The 25,655-nt window shown below is 39.0% G+C and overlaps 2 protein-coding genes across 4 annotated transcripts; one reads left to right on the forward strand and one right to left on the reverse strand.

The window, feature by feature from the left end:
- Positions 1 to 255: 255 nt before the first annotated feature.
- Positions 256 to 21,331, reverse strand: ush1c (Usher syndrome 1C). 2 transcript variants are annotated; one of them, XM_014985277.2, is made up of 20 exons: positions 21,208 to 21,331; positions 18,896 to 18,963; positions 17,647 to 17,790; positions 17,420 to 17,558; positions 14,732 to 14,840; positions 14,617 to 14,641; positions 14,475 to 14,532; positions 14,192 to 14,380; positions 13,381 to 13,440; positions 13,217 to 13,273; positions 11,790 to 11,932; positions 11,429 to 11,494; positions 11,201 to 11,331; positions 10,989 to 11,050; positions 4,365 to 4,406; positions 3,410 to 3,463; positions 3,213 to 3,312; positions 2,730 to 2,839; positions 2,541 to 2,596; positions 256 to 617 (listed from the first exon to the last, which is right to left on the reverse strand). In XM_014985277.2, the coding sequence occupies exons 1-20, from the start codon at positions 21,241 to 21,243 to the stop codon at positions 605 to 607; spliced, it is 1,662 nt and encodes a 553-aa protein (XP_014840763.2). In that variant the 5' UTR covers positions 21,244 to 21,331; the 3' UTR covers positions 256 to 604. The 2 variants fall into 2 exon arrangements, with proteins under 2 accessions (XP_014840763.2, XP_014840767.2); XM_014985281.2 differs by lacking the exon at positions 256 to 617 and adding an exon at positions 1,874 to 2,400.
- On the forward strand, positions 21,045 to 25,511 carry ccdc77 (coiled-coil domain containing 77). 2 transcript variants are annotated; one of them, XM_014985283.2, is made up of 12 exons: positions 21,045 to 21,144; positions 22,270 to 22,318; positions 22,507 to 22,693; positions 22,798 to 22,940; positions 23,160 to 23,256; positions 23,678 to 23,768; positions 23,875 to 23,951; positions 24,112 to 24,260; positions 24,346 to 24,616; positions 24,748 to 24,873; positions 24,978 to 25,130; positions 25,228 to 25,511. In XM_014985283.2, exons 2-12 carry the CDS (start codon positions 22,284 to 22,286, stop codon positions 25,372 to 25,374), a joined length of 1,476 nt encoding a protein of 491 aa, XP_014840769.1. In that variant the 5' UTR covers positions 21,045 to 21,144; positions 22,270 to 22,283; the 3' UTR covers positions 25,375 to 25,511. The 2 variants fall into 2 exon arrangements, with proteins under 2 accessions (XP_014840769.1, XP_014840768.1); XM_014985282.2 differs by lacking the exon at positions 21,045 to 21,144 and adding an exon at positions 21,733 to 21,829.
- Positions 25,512 to 25,655: the final 144 nt, after the last annotated feature.

The following is a 25,655-nucleotide window of genomic DNA, read 5'->3' on the forward strand; positions in this document are numbered from 1 at the left end:
AATAAAAAACACGACTTAAAGACAGTGCAATTTTTTTTTCCATCACTTGTATATAAAATACTAATTTAGAACCCCAAGCTCTTGGACATCTAAACAAAAATGTGAATTATTTACTGGATATGCATATTTCTGTAAAGGATAGATGCAAACATAACTTTTACTTAAAAATACTATGTTTACAGCACTAAGTATGTATAAATCTGTAAACCATTTTTTAAATAGAAAATATAAAATCAATATTCAAGCAGAACCTCATTTTTAGTCTGACCAGTTCTTTATTGGGCTCAAGAAAATTCTGAATACATTATTGATTATTCACTCAAATTCCTCCTTCATTTGCATAGTGACTGACGTTAGCATAATAGAAGTAAATTATTCCCAGTGTTTGCAGAAGGGAAGAGGTATAAGGGAGAAAATTGATTAATGATCGGATCATCCATTGACAAAACAAGACAGTGAAAATGGCTATAGACGGTGCAGCGTCAGTCTGAACGACAGCTTGGCTCAGTCCCAAGGTGAGATAAAGCAGAAAAGGCACAGAGCCTCTCAGTCCTCTCATTGAAGAGATTCCTCCTAATGAATCTGGCTTTAACGGCTGGTGGTATTAGAAGAATGTCCTGCAGGAGAAAGGAGCAAAGTTAACAAAAGAATGTAAACAATAGAAGCTTTTTCTTTTATCTGAAGTGTAATACAATATGAACAGGACAAACACGTATCTGTCATTCTCCAATTAGACACTGCACAGCAACCACAACAAACAGAGATGGACTAATGCAAATGAGTTACAGAAGACAGTCACTTTTTCCCAAACTACTGTGATGCAAAAAAGTATCTAGAGGTGCACAAATTGTTCTATAGCAGACCTGATGGTCTTCAGTTCAACAGTCCTCAAAATAATTTATTTCACAATATTAAAAAAAAAAAAAAAGATGAAGAGATGACCCGGAGGACATAATAGACATCAGCTGAGAAAAAATAATACTAATAAAATTGAGGACTTTTAACCCAAGTCTGAATAATATGCATTTCATGTATTATATATTTTTAAGTTGTAAAAAAGCTTTTGAAGTTTGTATGGTGCTTTTTTGGCAAAATTCTCAGATCAAGACAAGAATCTGCCTAGAAACTGCAATTGGTGCATCTCTCACATTACATGCAGGTCTTGTCAAAAGTTTACATGTAGACATCATGGATTACATGTTCCTTTTGAGCTTTTAGTGATTTATTTAAGCCATTCTTTTTGCACATATGAGTCATTATGCAGCTTAGAGCTCCAGATGAAACCGGAGAGGGTGCTGCTGACCAGTAAAGAATCTAAAATCAACACCATGAAGCATAGCTGAAAACTGCGAATGCTCTTTATGGAACGACTAAATGTTTTCTGAATTGAAAGGTTTATGTTCAGGGGAAACGAAGATGAAAACAAATATGGAGTCAAGGTGAGCCATTCAGCTATGGCTTGTTACTCTGCCTGAGTCCTAAATTATTAGTTCTACAGGAAAACCTAATTTGGCCCATCAAACCCAATTTGGAAAAGGATTTTAAAAAAGGCTAATATTACGTCTTCGGAATGGCCCAAAACAGATGAACAATTTTGAATGGATTGTAGTTGTCAAAATATCAGTCATAATTACTCCAGCAGCTTGTTGATGACCACAACTGATGTTTTATCTGCAACCTCCTCTGGGACATTTACTCAAATATTAATAGTAGTTTATGAAAAGCTACATTAAGTTCAAATGAATCACCAAAAGCCCAAAGCTAATAAGATGAGTGGATGTAATCTTGTGACAGTAAATTCAATAAAAACATCTCAGACTCAAAGATTTTAAGACATGTAACAGTCCAAGAAACAACATCAATCAGAACAACTGCTGAAGGCTGACAGGAGTCTGTGGTGTCCGTGACCTGAGAACATCCAACAACATGTTTACGGCTCCCTGGATCCAGCACATACACAAAGTGAACTGTCACGTATTACTATAAACGTCTTTAAAGTAGCAAGAGTGTTTTATTTAAACCCTACTTTAGACAGTGTACATTCAAAGTCATGACCGTTTTCTATGGAGCAAACCAAGCAACAAGAAGATTTAAACCCGACAGGATGAGAGGAAACAAACATTAAAATCCTCTTGCCGTCTTAAGTATTCAAGTTGTCAGAGAGACTGTCACATGTCCCCAAGAGGAAAAACAAAAACAAAAACAAAAGCCACACCAAACCTCCCCTCTGACGTGCAGCAGAGAAGATGAGGGCTGAAGGTTAAGTTGATTACCAGAACAAGGGTGAGGAAGGAAGAGAGGTGGGGCTAGTGCTGAAGCTGATAGCCATGTCTGTAAAGTGTTGCACTGCCTTCAAACACCTTTCTGTTCACAGTGGGACTGACTGATGCTGACTTAGGGCTGCATACACATGCACACACACAGAAACACGAGCCGCCGTCTGTAAGCTACTGAGCCGCTTCGTCATATTTCAACAGATTCATAGCTTAGCACATAGAATGCAACAAAGCGTATTGGAGCATGACAAAAATAAATCTTACACTTCATCTTCATAATCCTTTGGAGGGGACACAGCAATCACCACATCGATCCAGTCCTGAGGGGTGAAATGATTTTTAAATCTCTGAGATTAAATCAATACGAAGCTGAATGTAAAGCATATGATCAATTAAACTGTGCATATTGTTAAAATCCAGAGCATGTTTTCTAGTCTCTAAGTGCTCTCATACCCCTCCACTGTTCCAGGCCCGAGCCAGAGAGTTTTGTCCCTCTTCTAAAGTAGCGTCAATCAGGATCTTCCCATTGACAGCCATGAGTTCGTCACCGGGAACGATCCCTCCTGCAAACACAAAGAAACAACACAGACATTTAAGATGCAAAAATAATCAGCACTAAGGCCTTCCTACAATTACCACAGACACGCACAGTTTAGGCAGTGCAGGAACTAATTGTTGAATAAAAACATACAAGGTCTAAAATTTTCAAATTATGTGTTAAAACATAAAAATAGGCTGAAAGTGAATGAAAAGCTAAGAGTTTTGAATTTATTAAAAAAAAACAGACAAAATGAATTACTGTTTTGATTCTCTATGAGTTTTAAAAAATATGATTTTAAATCACTTAGTGCAACAAATCTGCTCCAAACAGTCATATTTCAAACTCCCTACACGGTTGCAGTAAAGTTAAATCATGAATTGAAGAATTTAGCTGACCGTGCTTATCGGCTGCACCGCCTTCATACACTGAAGACACCACCAACTTTCCAAGAGGAGATTCAGCTCCCCCTTCCAGAGCAATGTCAAGTTGTCCGGCCTTAAAAAAGGGGGAAAAAAAAGGAGAAATCATCAGTCATGCTTCAGAATGTGAAAAAGAATCAGGCCTTGTGTTTGAACTATGAAAAAAAAAATACCTTTTTTATTTTTAGCAATCTCACATCTCGCCCATCTATCTGGTCTGAGGAGAACTATTGATCAAGAAAACAGGAAGAAGAAAAAAAATCACCAGGATTGTAGACAAATGTGATGAAATGACAGACTTGGCAGCATGATAAATGGCAACCTATGTTCTAAATCAGGGGTCCCCAAGCTACGGCCCGCGGGCCGGATCCGGCCCGCCACGTCATTTGGTCTGGCCCCCTGAACAATGCCGGATCCGGCCCGCCTCCTCATACCACAGAGCATTCAGTGTTTTTTTTTTTTTCATATATTGTATTTTCTGGTTTATATTTCTTCAACCACCAGGGGGCTTGAGCAGATGTGAAACTACCTTTCCCTCAATGGAATATATACTAGTCAGTCCCAGACACCGTTTCACTCACGGTTTTTTCCATTTGCATTCTGGGTAAAAATCTATCTAAAAGCGCGAATGTGTCGCCCCCCCCCGCTCGACAGTTTCAAAGACAGAACAGCCCTCCCCCTCTTCCCCCCCCCCAACCCCCCCACACACAAAAATTTTCTAAGGTTTCTTTCTCCAAAACCTAAGACCGGCCCCCGACCAGAGAAAGGAACAGCTATGTGGCCCTCGCAGGAAAAAGTTTGGGGACCCCTGTTCTAAATGAACTTAACCAGCAAGAGGAAATCATGAGTATAGATTCTGCTAAGAGAGATATTGACTGAGATCAGTCAATATCTTAACTCATCTGACTGATGAAAAAGATTAAATTTTCAAAGGTTAGTCTTTGTATTTTATGTATAGTTTGTGTCTACCTCCCCTGGGAATACAACTGGAACAAAGACAGTCCTTTAATCTGTTAAACCAGTTTTTTAAACACATCAGTCGATGAGTATAAGATAAATGTTTCTATGCATGATTTCTGTCAAATAAAAGAACTGAATCTCCTTTTCTGTAGCCCAAGAATACAATACCATGGAGTACGGATCAAAGTCGTCCACGTATTTCTGAAATCCCTGAAAGAAAACATCATTATGTAATTAATTTAAAGTGATCAATAAATACACAAAGAGCAAATGAAGACAACATTAAGTGAACGTGAGTTGTGTGACAAGAGGTCAGATTTCCTTTGACAACCAGTTCAGTGTAAAAGTTTGAACATAAGCCTCAACACTGAAAAACCACAAAGTTTCTCACAATTCAAAAATAATCTGACACATTTTAACAAGAGTGATTCTCCGTTCAACCACAGAAGGAAATAACACAGATCCACTTCAGGTCTGCAGCAATTTCATTTTACAGGAGGAAGAAGAAAACAGAACCAAGCTCTCCAGGTGAGTAAATCACATTTATTCATCCCAGAGTTTTCAGTACAGAAAAAAAACAAACATTAATCTAGCAATTCATTTCCAGCTGCTGCACAAATGCTCTGTGATGTAAAAATAACCCCATATATGCCTTGTTTTTATTTACTGTAGTATAATTGTTAACTTCAGTAAACATGCCTCCTCCCGCATGTGCAATATCATACAAATTTAATGAAACCCATTGGAAAAGAAACATTCCTGTCCCGTCGTAATGCATAAAGATCTGACTTGTGGCGACAGTTTAACAGAAACTCAATGTTTTCAATCAGCATTTTTTAGTGGTGAATTCAGGAGGTAAAAACCCTCTTTAGCAATAGAGACATAATTAACCTCCCTAGTGACACAACTGCCACATGACATGCATTCCCACACTAAACAACATGTTCATGGCCTCCACAGTTTGCTCCCAATCAATAAAAATACAGTCATGCATGAACCACTTCATCAAAAAGGCAGGGGTGCAACTGCTGCAGAGAGAAGATAGGGTGGGGGGAACATGGAAAAGACTAAACTGAGGGTCCAGTCAGGGAGACAAAAAGGTAAAACTAGAAAAGGAAGGCAACACTCAAGCATAACAGGGAAGGTACAAGAAGAAAGGATTACTTGTTTGTTGTTTGATTTGAAAGACGAGTTGAAAGGCACCATCCGTTTAAGCATTTCTGGAGGCTGAAGCACAACACCGGTTCAACGTTTTCAGTCAAATTGCAGGAATAAAAGAAAAATACATTCTTCAGTTTGATGCTTCAACAGTTTCCGGGCACTTTAGGAGCTTTGAACCTCTATTGAAGTGTGACATCTGAACTTTGCTGTTCCAGTAAAAACAGCCCAGAGTAACATAAATGTAGTAAAATATGTTTTCTCCAACATGTCTGTCTAATCAGCTGCAGCCCTGAAGGAATGCTTAAATGCATTACATTTATAATAAAATAATTTACAAATATTTGACCAAGATGGCTGATATTTTTCCATGTATTTTTTTTTTTTTTACCAGTAAGATATTTAACTATAAAAGAGACGAAGGATTAACAGCTTCATGTTCTACATTTTTTGACCAGATCCAGTCAAAATGTAAACTCAGAAAACCAAAATAGTAAGCGCCGACATGCGACTAAGGAATGACTTTCACAACACTGACGATGCCCGGAGAGAGAATGTCAGCAGGAGAGTACATTTCCTTTCTCTACCTGCAGCAGCAGCTACAATTAGCAGAGATTTGTACATGAGTCGTTTTATCTCTCGCCGCGGAGGTAGAGGCCTGTGGTGGTGCTAATGGCTCAGATGGCAAAGTGGCTGTTTCAGGTTTTATTTGTAATCAGGACAGATGATTGCTCTTTACCAGCTTATCCAACATTGCCGCAAACACAACTTGATTTGCCTGTTTTAATTAAGGTTTTGAAGAAAATAATACTAGAATATTTGGCCTGTTTGAAATAAAAATAACAGATTGTTTGGAAATCTGGAAAACTTCCCAGGGCTCTTTAAAGGAGGCAGACATTGATAGCTGCTGCAGCTGATGGCACACTACACCAGATGACCCTAATAAGCTTCGTACCAGGCCATCAGAGCGGACAGCAGGTCGGAGAGGATCTGGCCGGTTGGCCTGCGACTGCGGAAGCATGACGGGCTTTGACATGACGGGAGCCATCTGACGCCTCTGGTTAGGGGGACTGGGAGCCAGCTGCTGTTGGACCACATTTCCAAGCAAAACATTTACAAAGCTCAGCCGACTCCAAACACAGTGCGAGGTTGATGCGAGTTTCCACAAGGAGGGAGGCTTACCAGCTGACTGCTTGAACTGGAAATATGACTGACATGGGAGGTGTTTCTCATCACCTAGAACATAATGAATCCCTCAGTTGTCTGGCTCGTGCTAGAAATGTCAGACACCCACCCAAAGCAATTCTCATATTTTAAGGCATCACAAACTCCAAGTGCACAGCAGATCTAAAAAGAACACACGCTCTTGCTAAAATTTCAGCTTTTTCTTATCTTCCATGAATGACACCATTTCAAAACTTATTCCACCTTCAAAGTGAAGTATACACTTTGAATTGTATTCTCTACAATTCAATAGAAAATACATTGGTAAGGAGAAAAAAAAATGCAAGAAAAATATTTAAAAAATTGCCTCAATACATTGGTTTGGATACCCTTAAAATAGTAACTTTTTTGAAGCCCATTTTGGTACATTGGTCTCAACCTGCAATCCTCGAGGGCCAGAGTCCTGCAACCTTTAGACGCGTCCATTGTTCTACACACTTGAATTAAACGGATAAACTGCCTCACTACCATGCAGCTAAGCTCTACAAAACTCTGCTTGTGAACTTATATTGGAGCCGGGTGTGCTGAAGCAGATCAACACCTAAAAGTTGCAGAACACAGGCCCTTGAGGAATGCAGTTTGAGACCCCAGCTCTACGGGTTTCGCCTGACATTTTCACATGCATGTCTACAAATTTAACAGCCAATGTATCGGATGGTAAAGCATTCAGAAAAACATCCACTCGGGGGTGCTCAAAACAGTAGCACACACAGGATTTTGTTTCACACGCTACACACCATGCAGCATCCTGCCCACCATGTTCTATAAAAACCACAGAGACACAACTAACCATCAGCAACCATCTCTACAGTTCATTCTACCAATAAATGCTGTAGAGAGGTTCATAAGAGCACAAATGCTCCTAACACAAAAACACTCATGGTTTGAAAGACAAATCACAAGGAAAAGGCAATCCGCACTCATCATACTTCTGTCATGAAGCATGAAGAAGTCAAACCTTTGGACTTGAGGGGTGAGACATTTCACTGGTGTTGGATGCATAAATCCCCCCTCTGGGGAGGTAGCCGCCTGTTTCCCACTCGCTCCTGTGTTCGGGAGGGCTGGGAGGATGTTGGAAGCGGTGGTGGTGGTGCTGGCGGTATTCACGTTCTTCAGAGTGCTGTGGGGGAGGAGGCGGAGGAGGAGGTGGAGGTGGAGGAGGAGGAGGAGGGGGAGGCGGAGGATGGGGATGTGGCGTGGGTTGAGGGGAAGATGGGGGTCTTGACGTGTGAGATGGCGGAGGGTAGTTGGAGGGAGGCGGGCGGCGCGGTTGTGTATGTTGGGGATGTTGGGGATGTGCGTGAGGCTTGCGCCCCCTGTATGTCAGAGTGGATGGAGAGGATGGAGGCTTCCTAGGACTGGGGGAAGAAGGAGGCCGGCGCTGTGGGGATACTCGAGGTAAGGGCGGGGAGTACTTAGGGATTGTTGGGTTCAGTTTGGGTGAGGGTGGAGGGCGAGGCAAAGGAGGTGGAGGCTGGTTTGTAGTGGGCTGAGTCGGGACTAGTTTTTTAAGAGGTCCCCTCAGACTCTGGTCCACCTCGTCCAGGTTTATGTCATCCAGATCAGTGGTTGCTAGGTTGAAACCACCAGGAAAATGCCTCACCCTTGGCTCTGAGCCAGGAGAACGAGGCGGGGAGAGCTTTAAGCCACAAACAAATAAGAAATACTTCACCACCCATGTAAAATCTTCCATGAAATCATCCATGTTAGAAACAAACTACAACTGTTGAAAAGCTCTGAGTGTAGGAAGGCTCGAACTGAAGACTCTGTACCTCTGGGGATTCATTCTCCACACAAGAGATCTGCTCCAACCGAGTCTGACACAGTCGCTCCACCCAGTGCTGCACTTTCTCAGACTCCTCCAGGTCTTCCCTTTCAGTCTCTGATACCTGGGATGGAGTTACAGCCAGCCAGAATCACAAACAAGAGAAAAAAAACCTTCACACATACTGTCACCAATGACATGACACAAGGCTTCACCGGAAAAACCGCAAACTGCAACAGAGATTTCAATAAACAGCACATTTGGATTCACTTTGAAGCTCCTTGACATTACTGTGGGTAACAAAGGGAAATATTTCTAGCATTTCTTTACATTTGCTTAGAAATGGCAGATTGCTTCTATCTTTTAAAGTGGTTTTAAAGAGCTTAGACATCCAGCAGTGACACTCTTTCATCCCTGCTGCTCCAGACAACAAACTCCAGATCATTCAGGGGGATCCAAGGTTGCCATCAGGCCTGAAGGAATACATATTATTGATTTCCTCTAGGATACGTTCCTAGAGGTATTCCTGGAGGTACTCTGAGGGATTCTGGACGTCCCAATGAAAGGTATACCGCTGAGTGGCATGTGAACTTGACATCTATAACAGGTGATTTTCTGAAACTCTACCTCAAACATTCAATGGATAATTTAGATCTTCACCTAATCTCATACTCTCCATTATGATTCATATGTTTTCACTTTAGTTAAGTAGAATTAGACTGACTGAATGTCATTGGACAAAGACACATTAAGGAATTTAGCAACTAAAAGTAGTTGAACAGAGCAGGGCCAGTAAATTAGAGGTTTGCTTTTAGGCTCTACAAACTTTAAAGCTATTTCTTTCCACTTGACAAATCAGAGAAGTACCCACAGATAAGCTCCAATCAATCTCCTGCTCCATCCCACCATCACTTACAACCAGGATTCCAAGACATTGATCTGCCAAATGCAGACACCGATTCCTGATCTGAAGGGAGCCTTTAGCCCTTTTTCATTTGAGAGTATTTGCTTCAGATCTAGAGGAGCAGCCTCTTGTTCCAGCTGCTTTGTTCTTGGCTGAAAACAGCTCCAGGTCTTGGCTCAAACAAGAAACATGTATCAACTGGACAACAAAACTCCCACGACCTCCTCAGCCAGAGGGGTGAAAACCTGACCCACCGCCAGCATGAAAAGCACATTGTTACTTCTCAATTCAAGCTTTGACAATCAGTTTCTGTCTGTCAGAGGTAATAATGATTTTTAACTAGTGTTTGTTTGCTGGGGAGAATTAATTTTACCGTCAATCTGTCTATGTGTGGTTAGACAAGGCAGAAAACTGCAAAGCTGCGGTCAAGATTACTTTAAAAGATTACAGGCCAACTGCTTGGAAGCAAAGTGTGTTGAAAAAGAGGATGCTTTGGTTACATTTATTGCTCTGAGCTGAGACTTCATCTTTTCGTACCTCCTGAACCAGCCGATTGATCTTTAGTTGTTTCTCCCGTTCTTGCATTTCTTCCTTCTCTCTGGCAAGTTTCAGCTCAAACTCCATCTCCTTCTTGTTCTTTCTCTGCTCCTGCAGTGTGTCTGTGTTGGACATTTTCTTTTTCTTCTTCTTCTTTTCTCCTTTCTGAGGCATCGCCAGATGGGCAACGCAAAATGATGCAGAAAATAAAAATAAAAACACAGCAACTACCAACTAAATAATACAAACACAAACTGGGGCAACGCCAACACAAGAAAATCTGAGAAAACAATCCTCGCTCATTTCCAACCATTTGAGTTAAACGTCAGATTTGAAGGAAAACCATTCAGAGCCACTTCACACAACACAACCAGCTGACTGTACCTTTCGCAGCGAAGGCAGCTTCCCCTCATATCGATAAAACCAGCCAAATGCTAAGGATGGAGATGAACACACTCTTCATGAAAAATGAAATCGCAAACTTAAGTTTACATTCAAGTAAAATCCATACAGTTGAGCATATTTTTAATTTTTTTTTTTTCTTGAAATGTAAAACTTCACACAACACAGCACTCAGAGAGGCAGTCTGGCTGGGAAGTAGAACAGCATTTTCAAATAAAGACAAAAACTGTATTTTAAATTATGATAAGAGCTGCATTCAAACTAGGAGTTGGAATGACTTGACTGTAGAAATGCGCAGAGAAATCCGAGTTGTAAATACCATAATGTGGTGCTCATTACATCTTCATTTATGTTGTAAAACAATAAAACTGAGCTACTGTTTAATATGTCTTAAAAACAAGCAAAGCAGACGCGGTATTTATTTATCTTTAGGTTGATTTATTAAAACCTCTGACTAATAACTCACTGTATTTGTAGCTTTTCAGTCATGCGGAAAGAGTTGGCTTTGTAACTTTGGGCTGTTTTAGAAAAATCCTAATCTTATTTATAGAAAAATTCTATATTCTATTCAACCAGAAACTTAAAAATACATACTTTGTTAATTGTAATTCTTAAAGACAAATCAGATTCAGCTGAATTTAGTAGGAAATTGTTGGCAGGTTGAAGCTTTGTAAACTCTTTGATGTGAAGAAATTGTCAAGTCTGCTCTCATGGTTACATTATTGTTGTCAAAGGAAATCTGAGACTTTTGTGCGTCAATTAGCACAGCTGGCATAAATGACACCTGAAACTCCAAACTCACTTGGCTGTCTTCCTCATCATCTTCCTCCTCCTCTTCCTCTATGAAGGAGCTGGCTCCATAAACTAGTAGAAGAGGCCGTAGAAAACAGCACAGCAACCAGCAGACACAAACGGAAACATGCAGGAAAAGAACATTTGGAGTGAAACAGAAACAAGAGGAGGAAAGTTTGGAGGCAAGCAGAGGATTCATGCAATTTAAACTTTTGATCATACGTGAACTCTTGGCCTTTGGAGGTTTCATCTCCGGTGAGGGGCTCTTTGAAGCGCGGGGACTCTTTGATCTGTCTTTGGATCCCCAGTCCTCCTCCCAATCTCTGTCGTGTTTCTTTTCTGCAGCTTCAATCCTATAGTAGATATTTTATTAACTTAAAAAAAAAAAAAAAAAAACTAAAAAGCTCAACAAAGATATTTTTAATTCACTGAATATGGACAATTTTGTACTTTTCCATCTCGCTCTTATAGCGCTCCTCTTCCTCTGCTACTTTCTGTGAGATCTCCATCTTTCTCCTACAAATAGCATCAGAAACATCAAAACCCCAACATGAATCTATGTTCAGACATCAGAACTATAAATACAGGGAATATGATGTTAAGTTTACAGATGCAATCGATCATTTTTAAACATAAAACACAGGGGAAAGAAGGAGAGTAATTCTTTATTGTGAACTCTGAAAATGTAGCTACTGCAAGACTTTAAATAGTCATGCAGCAAATGCCTGCGTGACAGCTTCCTTTGCTTGAAAAAACAGAACATTTATCAGCGTCTGGGTGAAGCTAATTAAAGGTTGTGCAGCTCACTCACTGTCTCTCCTTCTCCTGCTGCTCTTTAATGATTTTGTTGGTCTCCATTGCAACCTTCTTCTGATGCATCAGTTCCTGCCTCTCCACCTCCCGGCGGGCTTCGGCTGCAAGGCGCTCCTCGTCTGTCATAAACAGCTCACTTCCCTAAGAGAGTGAAAACCGGCCGTAGACAAAAATCAGAGAGTGCTTTTATATGCAGCTATTGTACTCAAACCAGGCTTCAGTCGGGTACACAAGTCTAATACAGGGACAGGCCAGAGAACGTCTTGGTGAAGAAATGCTTCTCTCAGGCCATTAGGGATGTCGTTCCTTCTCAGCTTTGTGCTAACACACATCTGTATATCATGAAAAACAGCAAACCGCCAAACGTCCTTCTTTTATAGAAATAGTCACACCATGTCTGTAAAAAGTTATATCCTATGAAAGGAACAAGGACATGATCATTTTCACTTTATTTTTTTCTTAACAGAACAGCATGTGTTGTGTGTTGGCACAATAAAGGCTGGATTTAAACAAGCTGACAATCCAGTCACGACTGAAACTTTGCCATTATATTATCGTGGAGAGGATTAATATAGAAAAAATGCTTTTTCCAATGAATGTTCTTGCCTACTGTGTATAATTATTGCTGCAGTGTTCCCTCTGCAGATACACAATAAGCACTGTTTCAGAAAAGACACAAAGCGTGGCACACGAGCAGAAGCCGTCTGATTTTGGAACACAACCCATCCTCTCAATACCCGCTGATGGAGGATGCAACGTCCAAATAAAGACAAACTCACAGATAAACGCATCAGACAGGCACCAAGGAAGACAATAATAAGACATGACTGCTGGTCTCACTTACACAGTCCCCATCACTGGCTCCACGAGCAAACAATCTGTCAAGTGACTTTACGGAGGATAAATGTTGCTCCTCCAGACATCTTTCTAAGCTGCATTTTATGGAAAGGTGATGTATTAAAAACATTGACACACATTGTTCAGAGTGATGCACAGCAGAAGAAAAAAAATTATGTTTGTGGTCTTGCAGTCATGACAGATGGTCCGTCAAGTGAACCGCAGGGGCCTGCAAACAATTCGAGTTTCATCCCAGGTGCAGGATTTTCACTCCACAAATTAAGATATATGCAACAGTACTAGTTGCTTAGCAGCGGTTTGTTTCATTGTTGTCGCAGAATTTTAAATTTGATCAAGAACATTGAGATTTACTAATTTTTATTTGATTTATATCAAATTAAAGATAAATAGGGAGTCTTTGTGAATCCTTTTAAACAAAAATGCATGTTATAATTTAAATCTAGTTAATGTCTCATAATTATGTACATTACATTATAATTTAATGTATGCGTTTTAATGAGACAATGTACAAAAACATTGTACTCCAAAAGGTATAAGCAGTTACTGGACAACACAGTGTGTACTCACAGCTCCTGTCAGAACCGTGATAGTGAGACTCCTGCTGCTCTTCAGGACTTTCACAGCCTTAAAAAAATGAGATTTAAAAGAAACACAAAAGTCAGAATTCAAATTTCTTAGCCGCTACATAAAATAATGAAAATAATGACAGATGTTGTCATGAACAAAATCACCTCTCTGTGGTCCAGAGTGGTGAAATCCACTCCATTCACCTCCACGATCTGGTCTCCAGCCTACAGTAGATACAGCAAGCATTGACTGCGTGAGAGGGGTGACACTTTGGAAAAATGAAAATAAAAACCATAAACTATTAGGACGTCCTTACATGCAGAAGATTCGTCTAAATAATTTATTTGTATTCAATAACACAAAGCGAATGCGTGCAGATTTCTTTAAAATAAACCTCTTCACCCTGTTTTCACACGTGTCTCATTACAACAAAAACATGCTATTTTTATTTATTGTGCTGGGATTCCATGAGATAGATTAGCACAAAGTAGTGAGAGAAAAAAGAAAAGAGGAAAGGAAAAGAATGACATTCAAAAACATTCTTACAAATAAAAATCAGTACATTATTGCGAGAGAAAGAGAAAGAGAAAGGGGAAAAAAAGTCTTTCGTGTCCCCTAGGGGGCGCCGTAGAAATTAAAACCTTGTTAGCCAAGAAAATTAAATATTCTTAGAGTAATGGATCATTTAATAACTCACAGATTCTTCCTCTACTTGTTGATTAAATCTATTAAAATTATACTCTGAGAAAAGCAGAGCTTTTTACAGTACACTTTTTACTGTTAATTGTAATAGTATTAAGACAATTCCTATCGATTAGTCTTATTGTTGCAGAATTAAGTTATTTTGAATCAATAATTTAATCAATTATTTAAAAATCCAATTAAGTGATAATATACACACTAAGAGAGAATTAATGATTACTTAATTTACGCTCCTTTATCGGAGACATCATGGAGTCCTGTTGGAGAAATCACCTCAAGTCCAACTTCAGCAGAGAGGGAGCCTGGCTTGACGTTACTGATGTAGATCCCAGGTTTCTGGGTTGGGCCGCTTGAGATGCTGATGCCCATACCCTTGGTTCCCACAAGACTGAGGAAAACCTTCTTCTCCTTGATCTCCTTCCCACCAATAGATGCCAAGCCGGCCACACTGCTTCTCTTCTCCTGAAGAAGTACAAAACAAAACAACTGAATAAAAAAACAAGAGTTTTTGAGGCGGTTAAAGCCATGAAAAAAAAAAAGAAATGGAGCCTGTTACCCCAGACTCGGACACAAACTGGTCCACAAACTGCCACTTCAAGGGTTCATCAGATGAGCTGGAGCGAACAAAAAAACACAAAATAAGCAGTTGGTTTTTTTTTTAGACATGCAGGACAAAGAAAAGAATTAATAAACCTGACCTTTTTACTGGGATCATCCCCACATCTGTATAAAAGACAAATGAATAACAAATCACAGATATAGCAAAAGTATTAAATATTCTTTCTGGTACCGACGACACAAAGGTCGACATACGGCGAACTTTGAGTGAGACAATCTTCTTGGTCTTGATGAGACTGATGACCTCTTCGTGGATGCAGGAGGAGACAGAGTAGCCATTGATTCGCACGATCTCGTCGCCCACCTGTAAATCAGTGCAGGCCTTAAAACTGACAAATGCATTTCAATGAATCTGCCGAGCTGAGAGACGACGTTTCTGCTAATCCAACATTTACATTCCTGTTTGCTCAACAGACCATGATCTACTGATTTGCACAACCCATTTTAGTTTTACAGTTCGTCTTGGAAGTGACACTTTTCTTCACTAAATAGTTTTTTGCAATACGCTTCTAACAATACTGTCCAAATATGCAGGAACTGACAACAAGAGAACAAATAATGTCTCTTTAGCTAAGAGACATTAAAAGTCCTACAAAAATGTAGGACTCTCTAAAGGTCTTACATTTGAGTTTATTTCTTACAATAAGATGCTTTTACATATGATTAGTATTTAATTGTATGTTACGGTAAGACCCACATCCATCCATTTTCTTTACACCCTTGTCGGGGTTCCGGGCGAGAGGCGGAGTTCACCCTGGACAGGTTGCCAGTCTGTCGCAGGGCAACACAGACACACACAACCACGCATACACACACTAAAACCTAGGGGCAATTTGGAGAGGCCAATTAACCTGACAGGCATGTTTTTGGACTGTGGGAGGAAACCGGAGTACCCGGAGAAAACCCACGCATGTACAGAACATGCAAACTCCATGCAGAAAGACTGGGACCGGGAATTGAACCCAGAACCTTCTTGCTGCAAGGCAACAGCTCTACCAACTGAACTGCGCCACTGTGCAGCCCAAGTAAGACCCACATCTTTCAGATAATTCTAGGCTACATAGACACCTATGGTCAGATTGAAATATAATCTGATCTTGTCAGACAAGAGCAGTTAAAGGGATACTCTGCATATTATGGAAACATAAGTTTCCTTTAATACTTTAGTCTATTTTTAGTACAAATCTTTCTCACTATATTTTATATCAGCCTTTTCGTATCTAATAATGCTGCACCATTTATCTACTTTTATCTAAGGATCTATGGATGTTTTAAAAAGATAGCAGGTTGCTAGTTCTGCATGAAGCCCAAGAAATATTCTGTTTGCTTTCTGTGTCAAATTATTTGTCAATTTTAACTTGTTTAGAAAGTAACACAGAGGCTGGACTTAAAAAGAAACATTCAAATTCTGGAGCTGAAATTTCATTTTGTGTCCTAACTTAACCATCTGCCCTATTATTTGAGCTTCGCTTTCTTTTTACGAGGCATAATAATGAATACATTAACGTCTTGCGAAAAGGAAAATCACAAATAAAATGAGTCTGATTCTAAGCCTGCATGTGTGTTTATTTCTTCCCCTGTAATTGTCTATGGAATGAATGAATCTGAAGCAACTCAATGTTCTTCTGAGTGCAGCACACGACTCATGAGCATAACATTCAACAACACAGCTGGAGAATTTGAGACCGATTGTGTGTTTGTAATCTTGCAGGGCAGAAAAGAGCCAGTCTGCTCCAAAGACACCATTATGAACCCCAAAGACACCATTACGAACCGTTCCGTCCGTTATATCAACACCGAGCAAACAGTGAATAAAAACGGCATCTGATCCGTTTTAAAACACAAATCTGAAGGGATTTTCATGAATACTTTCTGGAACAGAGCCGTCTGGGGAGTAAAAGGGATCTACTCCACCTAGTGGATCCTTTGAACACAGTTCTGATTTAATAATCACTCAAACTGTGTGTTGCGTGGTCAGCTCAGGATCCACATACTACGTAACAAAATACAAAATTAGTCATTTTATTAGGAATGGTTTGAAACAAATGCAAAACTACCATGACCAAGAATGGAGACAGGTGCAGAGGTTTTTCTGTCTCCAAGAACATGATAATAAATGTATTGGCAGGGCCACTGAGGAATGGCTTAAACTAATATTTTTCAAACCTTCTATCATGAGAGCCAAAATCGTCAAGTTTAAAGAACTTACTACCTTTTCTCTTTTAATTAATTGCAAACTGCTTGTGACATTTCTTATTATATTTATCTGATCAAATAATAAACTAAACTAAATTGTGTTTTTTTTTCTGGAAAGGATTTCTATAAATCATCATAGATCTAAAAAAATGAAAAGGTTAAGGCGTACAGTTTTCTGATTTTTTTGGGGGTGTGGATTGTTTAAAGTAAGGATGCATCAATATGGAAAATATTAGTTAATACACGTGAAAACAGGTGTTCACAGATGTGCTCCATCTCTTCTAACCAATCTTTAGCTCCTCTGCTAAGAAGAATGGGATCATAAATTACCTTAGATGTGAAAACCTCGGAAAGTCATACTTCATAAAACTTGCATATAGTTGTAGCAAAAGGTGGTTTAAGTAAGAATAGACTTAGTGGTACTTGAAAACCATATAAACCATCTACTTGAAAATTATGTGCTACTTTGTGTCACACAACTCTGATCAAATTCATTAAGGTTTTGGTTTAACTTAGCATAGCATAACAAGTTTAAAGATCTAAGAACTTTTGCAACACACTAGAATAGGGTAAGATGTGTATTTTCCTTGATTTTAATTTGTGCAATTTTTTCTCCTAAAGTGTGCGTCAAATAGAAAACTGAAAGAAAGAAAAAAAAATCCATATCTTTATTTAATATCTACATACCTGAAGGCCAACATTGTAAGCTTGTCCATCTTTGACAATCTGTGAAATGTAGAGTCCACAGCCAAACTCTAGTCCTCCTCGAACGCTGAGACCCAGTCCGTCGCGCTGCGTTCGATCCAAACGCACCTCTTTCAGCTTCCTGAAGTTTAATCAGTTTTATCGCTAAGACGCATAACAGCTGAGACCGTCTCCACGGCGAAACAGCTAAAATGCCACGCTGCACTCACCGTGACCTCTTGGGTGTGAACTGGTCGTACTCGACTTGGTGTTTGAGTGGGATCAGAGGCCGGATCGCATCGAACAGCGGAAGCCGTTTTGGTTCGTTGATGACCAGTTTCAGGTCTCCCACCAGCACCGGCAAATCCATAGACCTGAAAGAGAGAGAGAGAATGGGTCACACCAGTCTGTGGTGGATTACTTTTGCCTTACAGTGAAAAAAAAAAAAACTAACGTATAAAATGTTGAGTGAATACAAAACATGGTGAGGATTTAAATTTAACTTCAATGAACTGAAGCAAAGTTGTGTGTTTTTTTATAGTAAAGTCATACAATAAGCAAATATTGTGGGATGCAGTTTTTGCCATGACTGCATAACAATAAATATTTAACTTTTAAAAGTCTAAAAAAGAAATCTAAAAAAATGGAATGAAGCAGCTCAACCTACCCGAATGCCCCAAAAATCATTACATGATTATAAAATTAGATCTTTTTTAAGGCACACAATCATTTCAACCAGTCAGTAGAAGTAGATCATAGAATTTGAATTCTAATTTATTAATTCACAAGCTTCTACGCAGTAACCAGATTTTTTTTATTGCAAATTAAAAATAATACAGATAACAATAATTAGTTAAGCAAAGGATCAAGAATAAATATATCATTGTATGTCAATGGAGAAGATAATCCAGTCTTCTCTCTGCTGCAATTCAGATGGAGACAAAAGAGAAAAGAAACTACACATGGTCTGCTTGTTTAATTATGCATATGTGTCATTTCAGCCCCATTTGAAGGATGAGCATAAAAAAAGAGCTTTTGTGGATAACTAGCCAAGCTTGTCAGAGGACAATGGAAACGGATCAGAGGCTCATCCAAAGAGGCCACAGGACTCTGCTTCTGTACAAAGATTAATTGAAACCTAGAAGACTTTTAGCCTACTGGCCTCATAAGGTGCACCCAGTTACTCTGATCTCAGGGAGCAACAAGCTTTAGAAAAGACGCAAGACAACTCAGATTAAATGAGAAAACATATCACAAAAAAATGCTATAAATAAGACAAAACTAAAAGTAAAACTGATTTTCAGCGTATCAATAATAAGGGCTTTACTTCAAGACTGTTTGTTTTTTAATTCAAAGTAGCTCTCCCCCCAAATGACCAGATTTAATAAATACTCTACAGGAGTTTACTCATACAGAGATATTTGGTTTTAAACAGCAACTAACACTTTGACCACCTGAGAAACGACAGATGGTACTCACTGGTGATACATGCGGAGGACATCATAAAGGTAATCCTTCTCTGCCTCATTTTCAATCAGCAGTTCCACCTGCAACAGAACAGAAACATCTGGCACCATCCTTCTTCTGTCAGGTCACGGACACATGCGCGCGCGCGCACACACACACACACACACACACACACACACACACACACACACACACACACACACACACACACACACACTGCACACTGTCCCACCCACGGTCCCGCCAATGCTACGAGGAGCCAAAGCCATCTACTAACCTGATGACGGCTCAGGTGCAGCAGGATGGTTTTCAGGAAACGCTTCGGCCAATCGCTGATGCACATTTCACCCTGATATCCCTAAACTGCTTTTTGCTAAATCACACACTAACTTCAGAACCTGATTTCATTTAAGCAGAGGAAGCCAGGGTGAAGCTAAACTGTGGGATGATCTGAATCTATGACCGCTGCCCTTCTCTATCAAAGCACTGAGAGATAATAGCTAGAGAGGCAGCAGGAGGAAGGTCAGCAGTGTCACCTTACATCTCACAGACATGACACCCAACATTCACACACAAACTTATCCTAAACTCCAACAAGATCAAAGGAACTTCTTTCAGCAATTTGGTGAAAAAAACTGACCCTAACACAGTCATGAAATATTTACATACACTACATTAAAAGATACACTTTTTCATGATGACATCTATTCCAATAAAAAACATAAGTCTCCTTCTGACCTTGGACAAAGTATAAAAACAATGCTTCTTCCTAATTCTGACATTAACCAAAGAAAAATTATGTTTTCCAATCCGACATGACATTAAATAGGGAAGGCTTAATTTTATTTAATGTCAGAAATTGAGAAGAAAAGAAATTAGCTAAGTAATTTTTTTAGTCTGTGTAAACATAGTTTCAGCTAATCCTGTAAATGAGCTTTACGTTTTGAATTTATTTACTGAAATAGATTGATGTGAGTGATATTCCAATTTATTGACATGCACAAGTATTTTTGATGGTAATCTTTTATGACGACAGGTCATCTAAATAAAATGGGTGTGTTCAAAACACGCCTGACTTTATCACCATTGTAAATGTCTGTTGCTTAGTGCTGCAGGAAACGGTTAGCCCTGCCTGGAATTGAACCACAGACTTTGGAATCATAAAATAACAACGTTGGAGCTCCCTGTGTGTCAGGCATTTATATTGAAGGGCAACGTATGCTTAGGAGTAGATTATACAGTATTCTCACATAAGAAGTGTTATAATGATTAACAATTTTACATAAACTTTGATCAAATCAACAGCTCAGGTGGGTTCCAAGGCACAGAAAAGAACAATCAAAAATTATTTTGAGGGAATCAGGGCAGATATGACCGTGTCTGGAAAAACAACAAAAGACTGACTGTGGAGAGCCTCTAATTAAACCCATAAATTAACTCATTATTTCTGCTTGGACGCTCATATGTGGCACATTATCTAATGCTATGTTGCCCTTTGTAGAGACAATATGGGCCCCTCTTGGCAGCACAGATGGCTTTGTGGTGATCCCTGCATGCTCCAAGGATAAAAATGCCCCAACCATATCAGGTTTCCTTTCTCAATTATCCTATGCTCTTTGATAGTTTTAAAGGCCCATCTAAATAATATGACATGTCAACAGCAAGAAAAATCAAAGATTAAAATGTGTTTAACCTAAATGCTGGCAAAACACATAAAAAATGGCTAAAAGTGGAAAAGGAGGTGAAATTTAATTTTATTCATTATAATCAAAATATGACAATTTAACTGAATTAATTGTAGGTCTATAGTAATTTAATGTTTACTTTGCTCAATTGAAGCATTTTAAACAGTACATTCCCTCTTCAGATTTTAAGTCCGCCCTAGTTTTAAAATAGTTTAACCTTTAAGTACATAATACTGTTTGTACGATAAAATTTTGACGGGAATTTCTGTCGACATAAATAATCTTTTATTATGAAGGAACTTTAAATACTCCAAAATAACCCACTTTAAGATTAATCTCAAACTACCTCTCATGATAGAAATTGTTGTTGGTTTGTAGTCTTTAAATATAAAGATCAAGATAAACAACAGATAAAACAAATTGTCCTGAATCAACTTTGGTGTCTTATTAGTGCTAATTCAAACCAGCTACATTTTAAGATAATTCCTGACTGATTCAGCTCTTTCAGAAATAGGCCTCTGTGTGCGCAACATCCTCTCCGGTGGAGACACCTGAGACACCGCAATAAACAACCAGGTAACACAATAACATTTTACTAAGATATTATTGGAATATATGAAAACAAGTTTATTATCTTACCTTGTGTCTAAATTCTCGAGCAACTTTCCGCTCCATCGCTGAGAGAAAAACAAAACAGTCCGACCAGAGAAGCGCTGGTGTCGCTGAAGTTTAACAGGACCAAAGTCAGTGTGGTCAAGTTAGGCCTAACAGGCGTTTCCGGTTCATATTTTTTTTCGCGAAGAACTGTTTCATGTGACTTTTATGTGGTTACTATATAATTATAAATTATATTTAAAATATAATATTTCCTAAATTATTTTTCTATGTGCTTTAATTTATACTAACCTGACAAAATGTCACTTTTATTTTGAAATTTTGTGCCGTCACCGCTTTTTATTCGCAAACTTGACTAGTTCGTGGATAGCTGCTGCTGTACTTTTCCAAACGTTCTTAATTTTATTCCAAAAACCACATTTAAATCACATATGTCACATTAATTAAATTAAAATGGAATCAATTCTGATGGTAATGGTTGCACTAAATAACATTAGAAAATTGCACAGCCCAGCAGATAGGTGGCGCGCCCAACTTCCTCTGCACAGTTAATCACAAAGAAGCGGAAACACTGGATTTAAAAAAGAACTGCACCGTTGCTCTGAGCAACAACACAGCTCAGATTCTGGAACCGACGTCTTTACTTGTATGTAACAGTTCATTTTATACCGCTTTAAAAGTACTTTGACAGTCATTGAAACAACTATTCTATTGTGCATTAATGTGGTGGCTTATTTTTAGTCCAAAAAAGAGACTGACGATGCCACTGTATTTATGTTTCGTTAATACGATCACTCATGTTTCTCCAGTTTCCCTCCTATAAAGAACTATTTCTGTGGGTTTATGTGAATCTTGCTTTAGTTCGGTTGCTGAAAGGAAGTTCAAAATGTCACAAAGGTGTCTTGGATTTCTTTTTCTCCCTCCCATTACTAGTATTTTTAATTATGCATGAACAAAACTGTCTAATAATTCCTATAATTCAATAATATTTGACAGACTACAACAACTTCCTTTGCACTAGGTTGCATTTATTTATGATGCTGATACACTGTCATGTTGCTGCATAATTTCTTCTCTCGTTTTCAGAGATATTTGGAAGAATGGGATCTCCAGTAAAGCATGGGACGCCTCACAGGTTAGAGATGTCTGTGCCAATCTACAAATCTAGACTCTTAAAATGTTTTCACGTCAGTGCACTTTCACAGTGCAAAAAATAGTCCTGTAATCACAAGTATTTGTGTTAAATGAGCACAGGTACATTGCTGAATATGAAGTTGAATAATCTTCAAAATGAGCCATAGATATATTTTTTTTCTTCTACAGAGTCAGCATTCATTCCCCCAGTAAAGATTTAGATTCCCCACTTCCTCCCATAGAGGAGCGCCTTGCTTACCTGCGTCCTTCCAGGGAGCTGCTGCAGTTCTACAGACAGAAGATCGCCCAGTATGATGGTGAACACGAAGAGCTGTTGCAAATGCTGGAAAAGTTTAAAAGCGTCGCAGAGGACCAGGTGGGTGTTCTTTTTGAGGAGGGGGAGGGGGGGGGGTTCAGCTGTTACTGAGTATCTGAGTTCCTAAATCGTTTAAGGAATATTCTGTATCAATGTCCTTCCAGCACAAACTGCAGTATGACATACAGGAGCGTGAAAGAGAAGTTACACAGCTTCAGAACGCTCTGAGTGACATGCAGGTCTACCTTTTCCAGGAGAGAGAGCAGTCTCTCCGACTTTATGCAGAAAATGACAGACTAAAGATCAGGTGGGTGCACTGCGCTGGATAAAACACAATTATTAGAAATTATTTTCATCTGTGATTTTCCAGGAACATTTTTAGGTGGCCACCAACTCTTGATCTGTGATGTCGCTTAATGTGTGTGATTAATGTGATATGAGTATTTATTTATTTATTTATTTATTAAGTTTTAAGATACAGTATGACTTTGGGATGAATATAATATTCTTGTATTTATTGCTGCAGAGAGTTGGAGGACAGGAAAAAGATCCAACACCTTCTTGCTCTTGTTGGTCCCGATGCTGGAGAGATTACATACTTTCACCAAGAGCCTCCTCACAAGGTGGAACTGACTCACTAATTCATAGATCTCTAGTATCTTTTACATTTATTGTATAAAATTTTATAAATGGTTTTAACTATAGTGTTTGCTTAATAGAAGCCTCTCTTTCAATTGACAAATGGTCATTATTGTTTCCTTTTTTATATAAGACAATTTAGATAATTCTAAAATCTTCAAGGCTTTGGCTATGGGGTGATATTAAAGGGGTTTGAATTATTTTGAAGCTTAGCTAAATTATTTTCTTTTGGTGGCTTTATATTAAGTATGTCATAGTTGATTTGGGTTCAATAAAACTATTTTGTAATTTTGTGTACACATAAAACTCAAATTTAAGAGAATTACACTTAATTTTTAAACGCAGAAAAGAAATTACTTTGAAATGCAGACAACCCTAATGACAACATCACGCTTGCTTTTTCAGGTCGCAATTACTCAGAGGCAACCTGAGTCCATGTTTGATGACAATCTCAGTCTAAGGCCAACTAAACTAAGACCTGCTGCGGCAACAAAAGGTTTGAGAGCATTTAGTTTATTTATGTAAAACAGTCTGAGTCAGTGCGTTGATTTTCTTTGTTTTTCAAAGAAATGAATTCCCTTTTAATTTTAATGTTTGAACAGAGGCTAACAGGAAAACAAAATCAGCTGGTGACGGTGTAGAGAAGTACAAGAACGACAACCAGACATTGTTGTTGCAGGTATTGCTCCACTGCGAAAACGTGTTAATTATGACTCTGATAAGCGCCACTACAAAATGGAAAAAAATGACGTCTATTTCTCTTTTGTTTTTTTTTTTCCCATATTAATACGATGTTTCAAGTTATGGTCATTTTTACAGTGTTAGCTTGCGTTTTTCAGGTGGAGGCGCTGCAGGCTCAGATGGAGGAACAGACGCGTCTGGTCAGAGAGCAGGTAGAAGCTCTCCTCGAGGATCGGAGGATCATAACAGAGGAATCTCAGGCACAACGACAAAGAGACCATCAACGCATCACTGCACTGAGTGAAAAGTGTGTCTTTTTAATATCTAAATTTATGGCTCGTACCAAGCTTACTGTAACTTTTAATCTTTTTCCTTTTTTTTTTATGCATCAGGCTCCAGCAGACTCAGAACCTGTTGCATGAAAGCACAAGAGATTTCTTAAAGCAGAAATTTGACGCTCGGGCTAATGAAAAAAGCTGGATTGTAGAAAAAGATCGGCTGCTGAGGGAGCTGGACTCCTGCCACCACCGACTGATGAGGGCAAAGGCCCGGTTCGACGGCGCTGAACTGACAAGATCCTGGCAGCCCAGCAGCAGCAGATCAGTTCTTTTTCTTCCTCAACCCCAACCTGAGCTGTCTGACCAACATAAGGAGGAGAAAAAGGTAATAAAAGCTACTATATTGTTTTTGTTGCACACCCTAATTTAAATTTACTGAACAGCGTCATTAATAAGCAATATGCCTGTTTATCCTGGTGCTGTTTTTTTGTTTGTTTGTTTGTTTGTTTTAATCAGGCTCTACAAGATGATCTAAAACAAGCTCACAAGTTGGCAGAGATGTTCAGAGAGCAGTGTATCACACTGGAGACAGAACTGTCCCAAATCAGAGAGGAAGGAGACGTAGGCAGGGAAATATTTAAGGTTTGCTACTCTGAGAAATTCTGGACTGTCTGCCGTATTTTATTGTGTGTGTGTGTTTTTTTTTTTTTATTGACTTTCTTATGAATTATCCTGTTTATATTCAGGAGCGTTCCGACAAGATGGCCAAGCGCCTCCAGCTCATGACTCAGCGCTATGAGGCTTTGGAGAAGAGAAGGGTCATGGAGGTGGAGGGCTTTAAGGCAGATCTAAAACTCCTCAGACAGAAGCTCAAAGATGTAGAGAAACAGCTCCTCAAGGTTGAAAAAAAAATGCCCCGACTGTGTTTTTTGTTGTTGTTGTTTTAATATTTGCATTACAAGCTTTATAAAACCTAAATCATTTTGTTTTCTTCAGGTCACATTAAACATTGGGCCCAACCAGGACCTAGCCATTCTGCATGAAGTACGACAAACAAATTCAAGGACGAAAAAGGTTCAGAATGAGCTTATGGCTTTGAAAGCCAAAATTTATGGACTTGAAAATGAACTGAGAATTAGCTGAAGAACGGTTTCTCGAATGTTTTCCACTTCCACTTTTACTGATTTTTCTGTTGTGTTTTTTAATTTTTTTTATTGACATGCCGACTACATTTTTTTTAATCATTTGTGCTTTGAACCAATAAAATTCGTTTACATCAATTTCCGTTTTGCTATGTTTATAGACATCATTATCAATCCAATTGTCTTAATATGGCCTTTGTCCTCCCTTTTATCCTCCCTCTTTTCTTCCTCCTTCCCCCACACGCTGATGTCCTCAAATACTGCATGATTTTTGTCATGCAG

Source organism: Poecilia mexicana, unplaced genomic scaffold (assembly GCF_051168715.1).
Source record: "Poecilia mexicana isolate PSO_F unplaced genomic scaffold, ASM5116871v1 scaffold_6, whole genome shotgun sequence".
Lineage (NCBI taxonomy): Eukaryota > Metazoa > Chordata > Actinopteri > Cyprinodontiformes > Poeciliidae > Poecilia > Poecilia mexicana.